This window comes from Amblyomma maculatum, chromosome 1 (assembly GCF_055883805.1).
Source record: "Amblyomma maculatum isolate TAMU_Amacu chromosome 1, ASM5588380v1, whole genome shotgun sequence".
In the NCBI taxonomy this organism is placed as follows: domain Eukaryota; kingdom Metazoa; phylum Arthropoda; class Arachnida; order Ixodida; family Ixodidae; genus Amblyomma; species Amblyomma maculatum.
Window position 1 is genome coordinate 189,097,655 of NC_139344.1, and position 18,179 is coordinate 189,115,833.

The 18,179-nt window shown below is 42.1% G+C and overlaps 1 protein-coding gene across 8 annotated transcripts in view; it reads left to right on the top strand.

Annotated features, from left to right (window-relative positions):
- Nucleotides 1-17,826, top strand: part of dnk (deoxynucleoside kinase) — a 70,706-nt gene extending 52,880 nt beyond the window's left edge. For 5 of the 8 annotated variants that reach the window (XM_084589888.1, XM_084589883.1, XM_084589890.1 and 2 more), the window contains 3 exons: nucleotides 2,756-2,836; nucleotides 9,402-9,501; nucleotides 16,269-17,826. In XM_084589888.1, coding sequence (XP_084446014.1) covers nucleotides 2,756-2,836; nucleotides 9,402-9,501; nucleotides 16,269-16,306 — 219 coding nt within the window. In that variant the 3' untranslated portion in view covers nucleotides 16,307-17,826. Of the gene's footprint in view, nucleotides 1-2,755; nucleotides 2,837-9,401; nucleotides 9,566-16,268 lie in introns of all 8 variants that reach the window. The other 3 variants (XM_084589886.1, XM_084589884.1, XM_084589885.1) reach the window with 3 other exon arrangements.
- The last annotated feature ends 353 nt before the right edge of the window (nucleotides 17,827-18,179 follow it).

Here is an 18,179-nt window from a genome sequence, read left to right on the forward strand (position 1 = left end):
CCTGGTTAAAATATTTCAAGTGGTAACAATAATTTTAACATTTTGTTGGTATGACTGCGCTGCAATCGCACCAAAGTTTACCCCAGCCACGGCCCGTCTCGAGGGGGGAGCGCGCGCTCTCCCTCGAGACCGGCCGTGCCCCAGCGCGAGCCGAGCACGCATCGAAGTGCTGAGAGCAGCGCCACCTACGAGAGGCATGAAATGTAGGAGCGGCGCTCGCGGCCCGCTCGCGTCACCTAACCTTTCTAGCCACCATATTGAAACTTACCAAAAAATCTTGGAACTGACTCAAATGCCTTTGACGTAGAAATTTTTCCCTCATAATACCTGAAGGAGGTTAATTTCAGCCTTTGATTTGATATAAATTTTACTTTGCAAAAAAAGCAAAAAGCACAATTTTTTTAAGTAAAGTTTCATAGCAGTACTTTAAACTATTCTCAGTTTCAACTAAGAATACTCTTGAAAATGGCAAAAGAAAAATCAGGAACAAATTATAGCCGCCCAACATTTGTGACGAACTCGAAATTTAAAACTAAAATGTGAGGAAATTGTATAAAATATGCAAACATTTCTATATTATTTCAAGGAACAAGAGTTTATTGAAATATTAAAAAAAAATTATTTGCTTTCTCTTCATGCCTTGAGGCAAAACAGTTCCATACAGTACGAGAAAAAATTAGACAGTCTGAAAAATCAAATTTTGTAGAAAAGAAAAAGAGTCACTTTACATAATTTAAGATTTCAGCTATAGTAGAGGAAAGGCTTTTGTACCCATTCTGATACTTGACTGTATCACCAACTAATGTTTACATAGATGACAGGTGGCAACCAGCGTTTCATGGCTGTACTGCCAATGGCACGTCACACCCCAAGCAAACCTGTCATTCGGGTTCGTTGAACTGCCCCGTTATGTGGATGTTTCAGCGCATAGTCTTCACAGTCCCTGCAGTGAAGCATGATCAATTGGCAGCGTGACGAATGAAGTCCGAAAAATTGAGCAATCAGTCACGATGCATCTGAAATTTCAGTGTTGAGATACATTACTTCTAAGGAGCATGTTGCAGTGTTGTGTAAAGGTTCGAAAAATCAAGAATTTCCGAAACATCAGGTGTTCAAGCTTCGATTCGATGACTGTAAATGCATGCATGCCGTTTAGAACTACCACTGTGAAAAATAGTTTGAAGAAGTCCGCAGCTTCAGAGTGTCAGTCTAAGGTCGATGTCCAGATGTCTGCTTGACTGAAACTTCTTTGCAATGGTGAAAGGATTTCTCCCCATATGTTGTCGAGGCACTACAGACAAAAAAATATCAATCGTGACATATTTGCAGGGTGTGAACAAGCTCCAGGGAAGGACAAATGAGAAGCAGAAGACGAAATGTCCGTACACGCAGCTGCCAATATTACGGGCTGTTTTTGGATTTCAGTATCGGAATCAAAATCCAACGATGCAACATCATCATCCCAGTTGCTGCTACTGGTTGCATCCCACAACAAATCTGCTCCAGTGGCAGGAGAATCGCCTGAAACAGGTTTATTGTGAGCGATAGCTGTTCCCAAGTTAGATGTCATGTTGGGAGCATTTTACGCTGCAACCACAACTTAAGGATGTTTGAAAACTGGCCACCTTGCAAAAAAAAAAAAAAAAAACATGCAGAAAATAAAAATATAGTGTCTAACTAAATGGCACAGCACATCCATAACTGTGCTGGTAGTGTGAAATTTGAACTTCAAGTTTTTCGATCACTAGTGATCAAAACATAGTGGCATGGTAAGGAAAGAGTTAATGTGCTTTCATGACCCACTCTGAGCTGCTACCAAGTGTCAATCTTAGATCAATGCTTGGATTTCTACTTGACCAGATCTTGTTTCCTCTGTGGAGTTGTGGAAGTAAATCTTGCCTATATGATGTTGAGACACTACAGATGAAAGAAATTCAATTCATGACATCAGTGTGATGTGTGAATGGCTCCAGGTATCAACAAAGTGATAAATAAAACTTACGGATGTGCAGCTACTGATGTTTCAGGCTAAAGTTGCACAATTTCGTAATTGAAATAGAAAGCCAATGATGGAACATTGTCATAGCCATAGGTCTTGCAAGAAAAATGAAAACTATGCACAAAACGAAAATGTAATATATAGAAAACCCACCAAATGGCACCCTAAGTTCGCAGTGGTATCAGTAGCACTGAAATCATGCTTAAAAGTATATCGATCATCGGTGATCGGTGCACGGTGGCATGGTAAGGGAAGACTTGATTTTTATTGAGTAACTAAGGTCCTAGTCCTGGCATCATTGTCCAGCAGTGGTTTTCAGCAGCAGATATGCATGTAAATGCTATTATGTGACCATCTGCCGAATGGGCAGATGCCAAGTGCATTATGCATTTTACAGATTAATGCAGGGCTTTGCTAGTGTGTTAAATTACATTGTTTTATAGTAGATCAGATGTGTAGCATGTGGCCACTGAAGAACTTGTTGCAAAAACAGTTATATGAATATTCTGGTGGAATCACTGGCTTTACAGCAGGATTTTTTAAGTGTTGATTTAGCACATTTAGGATCTTCTTCCCAGCACCAGAGACCATCCTTCACATACTACAGACTCCCTTAGTAGTGCTTAGCAGTTAGGATGAAGGCAATATTAAGTGAATTCTGTACTTCATCATTTGTTTCTGGCATGCAGTTTTTATATAGTACAAGTCAAATAGTCTTTCAAGCACTTGTGTTAACTGACACATTTTCTGTTTCAGGACTGGCTTTGCCGTGTCCACGACCTTCATGAACAATGGCTTCTAGATCATTCGCAGTTTCCACTGCCTCCCAAGGTCATGGTATGTATTTATGCTTGAAATTATTTCTGATGTAGTATGCATCAGTAATGGAACAAGCTTTATGAAACTGGAGCAATACTTTTGCTGTGCAGTAGAGTTTTGAGTTGTGCTAGCTCTATCCACTGAGCTACATTATGTGGCTGGATTCTGCATTCCTGCTTTTCAAGGTGAGAAAGAAATAACGATACAGAAAGAAATTGTGTCAGGATGATGAGTTTAAGGTCTTGAAATGCTGAGTTCTCAGGTTTAAGTTGACAAATTTGCAGAACATGTTGAGGCACAGCACATGCATAGCATTACCATTCTAGCTATGTATGCAAAAACAAGCTGTGCATTGATAAAGGATTGATGAGGGGCTTAAGTCCTTTGCGGCGCTCCTGGATCATGAATCTGGTAGCGCTGAAATTTTTTCAGCTCCTCTAACCTGTGGCTGGAATGATAAATATCTTCTTGGCAAAGAGAGCATGAGCAAGGCTCTGACTATTTTTTAGGGGTTAATGCTGTGGCCGAGTACTCGGTGAACTTAGTACTTGGTGAATGAGAAGTAAATGACAAGCATGCACCCCAAAATATTAGGTTTAATACTACTGAGGCTGAATTGACCTTCACAAAACAAAAAGGTAGCATGCGCGTTGGCATGTGTTCGAGCACTGCGCTCGTGGCGTCGATGGCCCCAAGCAGGGTCGGGCCACCTCCTAGAGAATGGGCACACTGCAAGCATCAACTTGCCCCGCCGGCGAGGATTGTTCATACATTTACCTATTCTAATAAACAAATGATTCGGTGCACGGGAGCCTAGCCGAGCGTCTATTCCAGTGGCATATTGACAATTTGCCATCATGCAAAAATGTGGTGCTGCCATCGCGTTCGTGCAACTGAACTTGAACAAAGACACAGCAACTAGTGTTTCTGCTTACTTCTTTACAAAAAGAGTGCGAGTGGAGGAAAGCATTAAAGGAGTCATGGTGAGAAAATGTGGTGCGACCCAGATGCATGAAAGGGAGAAAGAATAACAGAGGGAAAAACGTAGCTTTGTGTAATCTTGTGTAAGACAGGAACAACACGCAAAGACGGGAGGAGCGAGCGACACACGCAAAGCATGCGCTTGTGTCGCGCCCTAAACACGTGGCGCAATGTGATGTGCCGCGCAGGAAAGGCCAGTGCTGTGCAGGGAAGGCCCCTTGCTGTTCCGCACCATTAACGAGCAGATTTTAAAACCGCACTATAACTGCTATTTCACTCCACGCAACTGCATAATATGCGGTAGGACTTTAGACTGAATTTATTCCGATATTCATTTTAAAAGAACACACACAAACTCCTACAAAATAAAATCAAGCAAAAGGTAGTCTAGTATAAAAAATTCAAAGGTACAAAAATGTGCGCTTTTTTTTAAATCAGAAGCTTAGTATAAATCTTTCCTTTTGTTTCGAGTTGAAGAGAAAAATTTGAACACTTGGGTAGCAATATTGCCCCTGCATACAAACAGATTTATTTAAAAAATAGCTCAACCTTGACCATGCCAGCAGCTTCTGCACTGTTTAGAGCTCGCTGTTATTTTTCTGGTTCTCTGCCATTGTCATTACTTGCATTCCCTGCAGGAATCAGCTGATTGACGATTCTATGTTGGTCAGTATGTGGGAGTCGTGATGCCACAAAGAAGTTGTCGTGAACAGTGACAAAGCTCTCAAACTTAAAATTTGGAAGCGCCAGCTGAAACAGTAGCAAGGCTAACACGCTTCCAATTATCTTTCACGGCCCCATTGGAGTGGATGTCTTCAGTCGGCACCTCAATATTCTACCTCCTGTTCAAGATTGGCGAAACGTTATCTATAAAAACTAAGTCTGCGGCTACCTCCACTTTTTGCGCCCGCTCTTAGCTGACCTCAGATATTTTATTTTCATCACAAATGAAAGTACTTTGTTCTTCTTCATTGACATTTTGCATGACGGAGCCGATGTATTCGTGGAGTGCAGCACATGCCCATGGGTTAGTCAGAGCGATGGCAGGGGCAGGCATCAGGGTAAGGCGATAGTTTGATCACGTGCTGGCCACATGTCTGTCAGCTGTGGGTCATCATCATCATCATCAGCCTGACTATACCCACTGCAGGGTGAAGGCCTCTCTCATATTTCTCCACTTAACCCGGTTCTGTGCTAGTTGCATCCACTTGACCCCTGCGAACTTCTTAATCTCATCCGCCCACCTAACTTTCTGCCGCTCCCTGCTACGCTTTCCTTCCATTGGAATCCAGTTTATTACCCTCAGCGACCATCGGTTATCCTCTCTTCGCACTACATGTCCTGCCCATGTCCATTTCTTCTTAATTTCCACTAGAATGTTGGTAACTTGAGTTATTTCTCATACCCACTGTGCACGCTTCCTATCTCTTAATGTTACCCCTACCATTTTTCGTTCCATAGCCCTCTGGGTTGTCCTCAACTTAAGTAGAACTCTCTTGGTTAGCCTCCACGTTTCAGCCCCATAGGTGAGTACAAGCAAGATGCAACTGTTGTATACTTTCCTCTTGAGCGATACCGGTAAGCTGCTAGTCATAATCTGCGAGTGCTTGCCAAATGCGCTCCATCCCAATCTTATTCTTCTTGTTATTTCCTTTTCATGGTCCGGATCTACGGTTACTACCTGTCCTAAGTAGACATATTCGCCTACTACCTCCAGTACTTCGCTACCTAATGTAAACTGCTGTTCCTTCCTGAGGCTGTTGAACATTACCTTAGTCTTCTGCATATTGATTTTCAAGCCTACCTTTCTACTTTTCCTGTCTAGGTCATCAATCATTATTTGCACCCCGAGTTGCTTAGCAAGACAATGTCATCAGCAAATCGCAGATTACTGAGGTATTCTCCATCTACCCTTATCCCTAACTGCTCCCATTCCAAGTCTCTGAATACTTCCTCTAAGCAAGCTGTGAATAGTACTGGGGACATTGTGTCTCCTTGCCTAACACCTTTCTTTATCGGAATTTTGTTACTTTCTTTATGCGGAACTATGGTTGCGGTGCAGCCACTATATATGTCTTCCAGCACTTTCACGTACGGCTCGTCTACCCCCTGATTTCGCAATGCCTGCATCACCGCCGAGGTTTCAACTGAGTCAAATGCTTTTTCGTAATCAATGAATGCTATGTATAAGGGCTGGTTATATTCCGAGCATTTTTATCACCTGATTGATGGTATGGATATGATCGATAGTAGAGTACCGTTTCTGAAACCCTGCTTGATCCTTTGTTTGATTGCAGTCTAAGGTTGTCCTGATTCTATTATCAATTACCTTAGTAAATACCTTATACTTAACAGACAGTAAGCTGATTGGTCTGTAATTTTTAAGGTCCTTAGAGTCCCCTTTCTTATGAATGAGGATAATGTTTGCATTCTTCCATGGTTCCGGTACCGTCGATGACACCAGGCACTGCGTATACAGGGTGGCCAGTTTTTCTAGCATGATATCCCCCCCGTCCTTCAGCAAATCTGTAGTTATCTGATCCTCTCCAGCTGATTTCCCCCCTTTCATAGTTTCTAGTGCATTCTTGACCTCGTCCTTCGTCACTGATGGAACGTCTGACTATTTTTCCCTACCGCCAATCTCATTACGGTCCTGACTACTTTGGCTACTGTAGAGATCTGTATAGAACTCCTTGGCTACTTTGACTATCTTGTCCATATTCGTTATGACGTTGCCCGCCTTATCCCTTATTGCATACATCTGGTTTTTGCCTATGCCCTGCTGTTTTTTTTTTATGCCCGCGAACGCATGGCCGAGTTAAACACACTTCTGTAGTGTGCAGTCTAAACGATTGAAATATTGCGTTTCTTGAAGTTTTTGCAAGCTCCTTTACATATTTTTCACCACGTGAGTGCAAAACACTCCTCATTATAATTAATAAAGCATCAAATTTGAAATTTTTTGTTTTGCTATACAGATAGGTATTTCATCAGTCCTCCCCACAACGCAAGAATTTTAAACTTAGCTCCACTCACATCAAATATGCCAGCAATTGAAAATGATGCTCCTCTTCTCCCTCCTTCCTCAACTCAGCGCATGCTGATGCACACCAAAAACAAAGAAAACAAGCCGTGATACTGCCCCATTGCACCCCACCCTGCCTGTGTCACTTGGGAGCGCCTCTTGGGGAGCGGGCACACCAAAAACCAAAAAAGCTCAGTTGATATCAGTGGGAAGTACGGCACACTGAGAAGTGTCACCCTATTCAGTTGCAAGCTGTCGTCAGGAACCCTTTTAAGAAATTGAGTAAATTTTAGGCTCCACGCACAGCTTTTAATTTTTACTTGAATACTTACAAAGACCACATTTGTAGATTTCTTGCATTAGAATATGACCACAATTATCATCCCAGGGTCTCCTTAAGCCATGCTATTTGTCTACCTTTGAGGCAAAGCTTAATTTTTATAGATTTTTGCAATCACATTATCTAAACCCATGAGGAATTATGATGGTATTAACTGTATAGAAATGCACTGAATGAATGAAAAGTGCATTTTGAAGGAGCAGATTGTTAATGGAATCCGTGGCAAAATGCTATGAAATAATCTGATCTGGGAAAAAGATTTGACATTGGCGACTGCCATTCGCGTTTACCATGCAACGGAAGGTGTGGAATGATGAAGAGGAGGTTGTTGACACCGTGCAGCTATAAAACATAGGATCCAGCTTGCAAGTGCACAAGTTGTAATACCCTGCACAGTGATTGTGCCTTCAGTTCCTCTTGGGAAATCGTGCCTTTGGTGTGGAAAAAATATCACTTTGCCGCTCGCTGTCTTGCAAAAGCCAGGCACTGCCAAAGTTGCTCTATAACGATGGCAAGAGCGTGGGACAACAGCTAGACTGCATTAGGAGGATACCACCAGTGCTTAATCATTTGGGGGGGGGGGGGGGGGTTGGCATCCTGGAGATTGGAGTGTGTATGGCAGTGTTGCATCGCAAGCGGCTTGTTATGATTAGTGTAGGAACAATGAGGGAACTCAACTTGTCCCAGGCTAACTTGCTGTCCTACTCACTTCACAAGAAGCTCGGCAAGAATGTTTCTGTCCGGCCCAGCGCTTCACTGGAGGCATGATCAAGCATATAGGCCTCTTTTACCCTCCAGCTGAAGATGAACCATGCCTTAGAGACAATAGGTCTCTTCGTATTCGAGAACAGCCAACAAGCCGTGCTAGGTCTGGAAACTAGTGAAAAGCTGGGCTTAGCGAGTTGACTTTATCAAGGAGGAGGGCATTATAAGCCAGTTTTTGGACGTGTTCTCGGGAACTAGCTGTGTGAGCTGCCATCCTTACCACTTGACTCTGTGCGACAGCGCCCAGCTGACTGTCCAGCTAGTGTGGTGCATTCTCCAGGCCCTGAGAGCAGTGCTGAAATTGCAGCTGGATTGCATGGAAATGGAGGGCATCATACGCCTGAAGTATTTCAGCTCTGCTGCGGTGGGCTGCTTTCCGATGGAAGCGTAAAACAAGGCGCCTGTGTGCTATGCGATGTCAGTGCACGTTAAGAACCACAGGTGGTCGAAATTTTCGGAGCCTCCACTACGGCCTCTCTCACATGGCCTGAGTCACTTTGGTACGTTAATTCCTATAAACTAAACCAAACCTGAAGTATTTGAGAGGGTGATATCAGAGATCTTCAGATGCACTGGGGATGCCCGGTTACTCCACCTTACTAGCGGGAACTCTGCTAGTAAGTTTGAGTAACCGGGTTTCATGACAGCCATGGTGGCCATGTTTCAATGGAGGTGGAATGCAAAAGTACTCGTGTGCCTTACACTTTTAAATGTCCCCGTTGCTCTAACCTGAAGCTGTCTGCTATGGTGTCCCTTGGTCATGTTAAACCCCCAGATACCATACCATCTTTGCGGATTCTCATCTTTCGTGTTCTACTTGGTAGAACAGAACATAGGCTTATTCTATTTTGATGTGCTCTTTTTTTTTTTTTTTTTGCAGTATTCATTGTTTATTAATAATGGCCGTCTTGTTCATAAAATAGCTGTTCAACTTATTTCGTATCTATAAATCTGTATAGGCCTGGCATCGTTGCTTTGATACCATTTAACTTAAAAGCACATTTCACAGCCCCTACTGTTTTGAGGTGTCATGCTAGGCATTTTAACCCTGCTTATCCTTTCAGGGCACAACAGGATGTTCAGAGCTGAAAGGGTATAGTGGCAGATCAATTGACAAGACATCATAATGTCAAAAAACTGCAAAAGAGACAGGACTGAAGCAGGCAGCAGCACAAGGGGTATCATCAGCTGATTTAATGACATCATGGCTTTTATAATCGACAGATCGCATGCGTAATCCTACAACCAATCATGAGATAAGGGTAAAGAAGTAAATATGGAAGCGCTTTCGACATCCTGGGTTAAAAGGGAACACCCATGCGGGAAAGTGATGAAATGAGTGTTGATCATTTTTTGATATTATGCTTCAGAGCTGGCTTTACTGTGTGTTGTATAATGTGCACTTCATATAATTTCTCATCAACTGAGGCTTTTCCACATTACATACTTAGCATGCACTTTCTTCCGTGCAGGTATTGGATGCCAACAGGGACTGCACAGACATCCAACGAGACTTTCTCGAACACCTGCCTGACATTCTGGACAGGAGTCAGCTGAAGCATGCCCCCTTTGGTCAGCAGCCTGCGTAATCTGCAGGATATTTTTTGTCCTTACTGTTTGCCTGGATCATTTCTTGGTATGTCTCAGTTTGAGGCTTGTGCTCAATGTATGATGAAGGTAGATAAATAATATAGATTTACCTACACATACACTTGTCAACTTGTTTTTCAGACTCGCTTGCGGCTGCTAAGACAGACGTATCTGGAAGGCCAAAAAATCATATTCTACCCCCCCCCCCCCCTTCCAAAAAAAAAAAAAAACCTTCTAATTGCTAGTATTGTAGTTTTAGGGGTCAGTAGTTTTGTTTACATTCCTTAGTGATCTTGCCATTTGTCGTGTACACTAATATCAAGCAGGGACTGCTTTTGTGAGCTTGGAATGAGCTGAAATCAGATGGCGAAAGCAAGCCCTCTGCTGCATTAATTGCACTGTGGGTTTTGTAAAGAAGGTCTGAAACAAAAAGGTGATGATGGCATAGAAATGAGAAAGCAGAACTGACAAATGTTCACAGCAAGTACTGTATTGCCTTTTGTCCTTTGTACTCATGCATAGCAGCTAAAGGCAAAAGCTAACATCAGAACTAGAAATATTGTGCGCAGTGCAAATTGTTGATGGTGTCATGATATAAAAGTTGGAGACAGTACTTTTTGCCTGCAAGCATGCACTCTTTGCTTTAAAAAGCTTGATATTTTCTCCTTGCAATGTTCTGAACCCTCATGTCTTCCCTGCCTTTCTTCTGCCTAAGTAAATGCTCCTCATTTTGAAAAGGACTGCAATTTTCTTTTGCTGCTTGTCTCCTTGAAGCTGTACACCTCCTACACACTTCACTGCTGCCTATTTGGGTATTCGTGATGGTAGGACACATTTTGGTTTGGTTTACAGGGTTTAACATCCCAAAGCGACTCAGGCTATGAGAGACGTCATAGTGGAAGGCTCCAGAAATTTTGACCAGCTGGGGTTTTTTAACGTGCACAGATGTGTTTCGGGAACTATTACTGGGCCATGATCGTATAGTGGTTGGTACCTCACATTATGAGAGGACACGGCTTGGTTTGGTTTATGGGGTTTAACGTCCCAAAGCGACTCGGGCAATGGGAGACGCCATATGGGAAGGCTCTGGAAATTTCGACCACCTAAGGTTGCTTAATGTGCACAGATGAGTTTCAGGAACTGTTAACTGGGCCATGATTGTATAGTGGTTAGTACCTTGCATTGTGAGAGGACACGGCACAGTTGAGTTTCGGGAACTGTTACTGCTATCAAGCTGGCAGACAACATCCAAGTGAACGGTACATAATGTGCCAAGTCACAGAGAACATGAGCCCCACAATTTCAAAGTCCCCCCTCTTAATTGAAACTCCACCTCACAGAAGTATCTGTAACATGCAGATGCTGGTTAGTTGCAACACCATAGGGAGCACCTATGGACTTGGCAAACCCAAGTTTAACTGTATATGCGCTCATGCTGAGTGCTTGCAGCCTTAAAGGGACAGTCTACTGACAGAGACGAGTATAAAAATATTGGCATATTCTGGTAGATCTCAACACTTGGCGGTAGTATTGAGGGAAGAACTCGCATTTTAATCAGGAATTAATATTTTAAATTGGACAAGAAAGTCTGATTTTTGCGAATGATGCCATCATACTGTGCGCTTTCGTTGCTACTGGCACGGTATCTGCTTAGAGCATGTGAAGTCAATGTACTGCATTTTATGATTATGCCGCAACGTCATACAGACAGTTATTTGTGTTCGTATCAACTTAAGGCATCCTAGCTTTTTCTGTTTCAATAAATTGCAGCTACTTTTATTCTTTAATCTTGCTTGATTTATTTTTGCAGTGTTCAGAACATATAATCACACAATCAAAGATGCTGTTATATTGGCTGCACAGGCAAAAACGATTGTTCGTATCTGTGGTAGATGTCGTCAGCTTTATTTAGTTTGTTTATTCATTTCATTCTTGACCCACCTGGGTGGCGCAGTGGTTAAGGCGCTCGACTAGTGTGCCCAAGGATGCGGGATCGAATGCCGGCCTCAGCAGCCACTTTTCGATGGAGGCGAAAAGCAAGGTGCCTGTGTTCTGTGCGATGTCAGTGCACATTAAAAAAACACCAGGTGGTCAAAATTTCCGGAGCCCTCTACTGTGGCTTCTCTCATAGCTTGAGTTGCTTTGGGCCGTTGAACCCTACAAACCAACCCAACCAACCATTTCATTCTATTTAAAAAGCTATCTTAGTACTCTCAATTATAGCTTTAACAAAATCTTCTCATCTTAGTTTAAATGTTCTGCACACAACATAGGCGGCGTGGCAGTCGTCGCATTCATAGAGCTGCATACAGTTTCTGTACTAACATTATATTGTGTCCACGACGTCAGTGTTTGTAAACGCTAGATACATGCAGGCATACAGATACAGACGCTGGATACAAAGTCAATAAACTGTCCCTTTAAAGCCCTTCGGCAGGGGCAACACCACACTCTGGCTCTCGATTACTGTAGGCAGCACACCTTCGCTTGCCTTACTTGCGGGAATATGGACAGTTGCCTTTTCATCTATTCCTCTCCATTTTCCACTTTCTTATCTTCTTTCTCATTACTATTCTGTCTCTTCCTTTTCTGCTTGTTTTTTTTCCTGAAATAGCTACCCTGAGTTTCCTCATATTTGTTTATCGTGGCAGTGTACAGCTGCCATGGGCAGGACTTACTTGCAGGTTTCTTTTCCATCCCCATGTTGGGCTTCATGATGGGTGGCTGGCACCGTGGCCTAACAATAAACATTTTTGTGTCTTCCTTTTTCTCAATAAATGATTGACGTAGCAAAAGAAGGCCGACTGAATTGAAAACTCAATTTTTTTCCCCCCCAAAGATGAAGGAAATTTAACCAAGATTTCACATGGTGTGTGGTAATGTAGCTGACAAGCATGCAAGAGTCATTTCTCCTTTTGCAAATCTCCTTACCTTGTAAATTTTCTTACTGCACCAGAACCTTGGGCCCTGGTTTGGTGACAAGACTATCTAACAGTAGCCTTGAGATCCATGACAAAGTGTAATATTCCAAACTTCCAAACCTTGTGACCTTTGGAAATACAGCAAACCCTCTTTATTTCTGATTTCAAGGGACCAGAAAAAATGTCCAAATTAGCGAAAATTTCCAATTATCGAATCTACTGGAAAAATCTGCCGAAAACTTGCATCTCAATAATTCTATCTGATGAACATATGTATGATGTTTGTTTGCATTTGAGATGAAACCCCAAGTGAGAGTAGCGACATTTTCAAGTTCTTTCAAGTGCTTTACTGTGCACATTGTCAGAAATGTTGATAGAATTACTCCAAAATCAAGTCCTCCGCTACCCTTTTCACAATGCGACGCAGTGGCAGTAGTGGTGCCTCATCATAAACAGCTCCATCACATTTTTTAAGATGCTTCACTTCAGAGTCAGTGTGGTGACACATTGCAGTGAAGCATGCAGTGCAGTGATAGTGCTCGTGTCCTGCGTTCAGTTTCAGTGTTTCCAGTGTACCGGAAGCAGCAAGGGATATATGCAAAGGCGCCAGAACGGCATTATGCCATCCCAAAATAAATAGTAGAAGAACAGTGACATGTCAACCAGCGTCCAAAATGCTGCGACTGGCCAACTTGTGCGCCCGATTGCAGCCACAGAATGGCATGAAGTTGAACAGAAACTATGCGACGTGTGTTATGTTTTGGTAATGGGGCACTTCTGACTGTTGTTATACCTGCTATGTCATGAACTTCATGCACGGGCACTACTTTTCCATGCGACTGAGATTCAGGGAAGTCTTTTTTTTTTTTTTGGTGATCAGTAGCTGTGTGGGTAGTACTTGTGATCCCACGTCCGAATTAACCGGAGCAAGCCTGCCTACTGTTCAAATTAACGAATAGTTCAAAATATCTGAATTTCCAGGAGTCTCCATCAATGCTCAACGATCACTAAACATAGTCAAAGATGTAATTTCTAAAACCAATTTCCTCACTCTTATCAAACAAAAAATATTGTAGAGCCTCAATTACCAGAATGTTATTGATGTACTTACACTGATTAAAGATAGGACGAGGTTATAAGCAGTTAGTCTTAGCTTTTTGCGCCTGTCTACTCCCTAAATCACCTGACTGCAGCCACAGAATGGCGTGAAGTTAAACCGAAACTATGCGACATGAGTTTTATTTTGGTAATGTGGCAAAACAAGGTAAAACCATGGAAGAGTGGGTAAAGCTTAAATGGCGCCATGGCGACAGCTCCTCCTTGCTGTCTATTCTGCGCGACCTCCGAGACTTGCAGCTAAATGCTGTTTAATTCGACCCTCATTAATTCGGAATTACAGATAAGTATTTCTGTTGGCGCAGTCCCAGCCGACGCCCACATACAAGGCTATGGCATCTGACGGGCACTAGGGGTCTCACACAGGTTAGGCTGCATCCGGATGCAATTGCATGGCTCTGTAGGTGATTTATTCACATAATGAACCCGTTTTTTTTTTCTATTTTTTTATTTTGGTTTGTGGTTTGTGGGGTTTAACGTCCCAAAGCAACTCAGGCTATGAGAGACGCCGTAGTGGAGGACTCCGGAAATTTCGACCACCTGGGGTTCTTTAACGTGCACTGACATCGCACAGCACACGGGCGCCTTGCTTTTCGCCTCCATCGAAAAGTGGCCGCCGAGGCCGGGATTCGATCCCGCGTCCTTGGGAACAGTAGTCGAGCGCCGTAACCACTGCGCCACCCCGGCGGGGTATTTTTTTTTATTTTATTTTATTTATTTATTTATTATTATTATTATTATTTTTTTTTTTTTTTTTTCCAAAACACGTGATGTCAGGTTAGGGGTGCATTACATAAACGCTTTTTTTTTTCCAGGAAAAGGTGACATCAGTTTGGGGGAGGGTTCATTACACGAAAAAAAGCTTTTTTTTTTTTTTTTTAGGTTAAAGGATGTTGTGGCAGTCAGGCATCCTTCTAACCATTAAGTCATCAGCGAAAGAAGTAACCTGTCAGCCACGATCATGGCACTGTCTTTTAGCATTGTTTGCTTCAAAAGGCGTTTGCTGCTATCACACGATCGTTTTGTGTCAGTCGATGGCGTCCACCTCAATAGCAGCGTGATACGTCAGCGAACACACTGAAAGCCAGGCTTGCACAGCTGGCCAAGCTGAGCAAGTCATCGCTGGCACTCCTGTCACTCCTGTCAAGGTGGCTGGCACACTGCCAAGTTCTCCCTTTTTGTCTACCCCCAAAAAACAGAAAGCATCATTTGAGGGGAATTCTGCAGCCAGTGCTGATCTCCATGCATTGTCAGGGAATGTGTGAGGAATAGCGCACTCACACTGTAGCCTCAGGTGCCCCTTCTCGTTTGTTTCATGAGGTGTCTCATTTCATTTCGCCAGTGAGGCAATTCATGCCACTTCATAATTAAAAATTACAGGGGTGCACAAGTCTGTTTACATGCAGAAAAGCGAAAGTGTTGCAAGTTCTGTGCTTAGTTCTGTTATGAGTTCTGCACTTCATTGCTCAGCACTTTTGTTCTGTTGCCATTTCTATTGGTCAAATTCGCACAAAGTCAAATTTTGGGGGTCAAAAGACCAAACTTTGGTGGTGGGACCCCACCCAAATTTGGAAGGCACTATTGAGTTGGCCGTACTCAAATTATGTCAGACACCAATTTTGGTCAGATTCGGACGAAGTCACATTTTAGGGGTGGCCCACCTAAATTCAAAGTCAACACCAAGTTAGCCATACTCAAGTTAGTCTAAATGCCGATTTTGGTCAAATTCAGAAGAAGTTGAATTTCAGAGGTCAGGGAAGCCAAAGTTCAGGGGTGGCCCACACTAATTTGAAGGTTATCACTGAAATGGTCATAGTCGAATTAGGTAAGATAATAATTTTGGTTGCATTCTTACAAAGTCAAATTTTGGCGATCTAGGGTCCCAAATCTGGGTGTGATCCATCTCAATTTAAAGGTCACCACTTAATTGGCTATACTCGAATTAGGTTAGACATCAATTTTAGTCAGATCCTAACAAGGTAAAGTTTTGGAGGTCCAAGAAGTCAAATTTAGGAGGGTGGCCCAGCCAAATTTGGAGGTCACCATCAAGTTTCCCATACTTAAGTAATATTAGGCACACTCTGATGGCGCCATTCCTGAGACAAGATATACCATACAACTGATGATTGACAGTTTTCTGCATTAATAGAGAAGAAGTAGTATCTAGGTGCCACATATTTCACTGAGAAAGAAGTATTTGAGGGGAATTTGGCTGCCAGTGCTGGTCTCCGATCATTGTCAGGAATAGTGCCACTCACACTGTAGCCTTAGCTGCCTCTTGTTCAAGCTGTGTCATATTTCATTTCACCAATGATGCAGCATTTCACACCACCTCGTAATTAATAATCACAAAATATACTAGTATCTGGAGGCTTCGTTTGTTTGTATTTTTTTCACCCTTAATTAAAATAATAGTGTTTTGCAAATTGTTTCTTCAATTTGCTCTTTAGAAGTTTTCTCTAAGTACGCTATAATGATGAAGTTTGAAACTAGACTCTGGTTTTCTTTGTGTGTGTGTGTGAATAAAGTGAAAATCTGGATTTGCTGCCTTCACAAGCCAAAATTTTGCTACAACCCCCTTTTCTGTGCTGCAAGGGATAAAAGTGTGCTCTGAACCCTAAATTGTCACTGTAGATTGCATTTTCTTCTGCTACAAAATCTGCTGTAAGAAGCCTGTTGTCAGTTCCACTACTGTGTGCTTCTCCATTGCAGCAGATGGACCCAGCTGCATAGGACCTTCTGGCTGCTAAGAAAGAAAACAACTGAATTGCAGGGAAGTTCCAGCTGGCAGTCCCTGAGGCTTACTGGCAGACGAGTGTTCCTGCATGTTGCACTTTTGGCATGTTTAGGTGTTATCGTGTACATAGAACAGGTAGCATTTTGCTGGAACCATGATGATGGGTGTAAAGGTTTGTCATTTTATGTAATAATTGTTTTAGTCATCGCACATGTTTATACTTTCACTTTTGTCATCAAACCTCTGCTGTGGTCTGTTGGCAGCCTGCACAACTTAAACATTTTTTCTACTGTACTATGTACATGTATATTCAAATCAACAATGGAAAACTATGTGTCACAGTGTCACATCTTTTTATGATCTGTACTCTCTACAGGACAGCAGCATCTTGTTTTATTATGCCTATCTGCTCTTGCCATTGTATTGTGTACAAGCTCTTGAGAGTACTTTTTGTGGCATTTAATAACCTTGCTGAACTGTGAAATATATTTTTCATTATGAACGTTTGTGAAGAAAGCTTTTTAGTGCAGTTACCGTTTTACCATATATTTTTGTGCCCTTGCCTTATAATTGCAGTCCACATTCTATGATCCTCAGTATCTCATGCATTTGAAGCACAAATGAGTGAATGGTGCTTGCTTTTGGCTCTGGGATGCCATATTTTGATTGTGTGCTGTATTTCATAATACAAAGCACATGCTGCACTCACCAATGTGCTTGTTCAGTGTACTGCCTAATTGCTGACAGGGGCCACACCCACTTAGTCTTTCCATTTTGTTGTCTGCGCCTTAATGGGGGGATGTGGGGATCGGATCGCAAAAATCGCAAAATAAGCTGATCTTAGAAAAGTTAGCTTTTCAGCATCTACAACACTCATTCTCTCTTGTACTGAAATATTTTACCCCCATAAAAGTTCTCAGTACTCCAAATAAATATACAGACAATATGTAATGCATAGACAATGTATATTAGCTTATGACTTTAAGGCTTGTTTTCTTGTTTTGAGCATACCACCTTGCTCGTGGAAAGCATAGCACAGCAGTGGATGCACAAATTTAAATTCCATTTGTTACATATGCTTTGTTTCAAGACAGTCTCAGATTTACCATCTAGGTTGACATTTTTTTATCAATGAGTAATTAGGCCGTGATACATTCTAAACATTAGCGGAAGACGCATACAACTTCCTTTAAAGAAAGAGCAGGGAAATTCAAAAAGAAAAGAAGAATGCCTTGATTTGACCACACTTCTTATTAAATATTAAAAGCATTTGCAAGATGACCCGCAGCCAATGTTGTAGTCGTGCTAGCCTTTCCACGAGCAAGCAACATGCAAACAATGTATTAACGATGATAAAACAACAACTACTGAAGATATCACAGTGAAACTTTATTTCTGACTATTTGATGTTATTTCAATCCAGTGTACTAATTTGCATCACTCCGAGTTGAAAAATAAGGAAGTTTGCTTCTGTTCCCCTCATTCCCTCTGTAAGGGACACTGAGAACAAATAAAGTGACCTTTGTCAATAAACTATGTTGTTCTAATGCCAAAGATACCACTCTTACCAAAAACACAGCTTTTATAAACTATAAAAAGCCATAACAAAGTACACTGGTGTCACTGTCACCAGCTAATGTTAAATTGAAACATTCATGTCAACATCAAATTTCTGGTGCAGATCTCAGAAGTTATGCTCCACCAAGTCCTTTTCAGTTTGAATGTCATGGGTTATGGATCAAGTGGTGGCAAAACTTTTAAATTCAGTTTTTGCAGCCAACAGCCAAAAAATGAATTTTTGCTGTCAGGCAAACTAGCATATCCAAAAATAGCCTCAGCATCCCTTTAAGCCACCCATCATATGCTGGAGCTAAGCCCTGAAGATG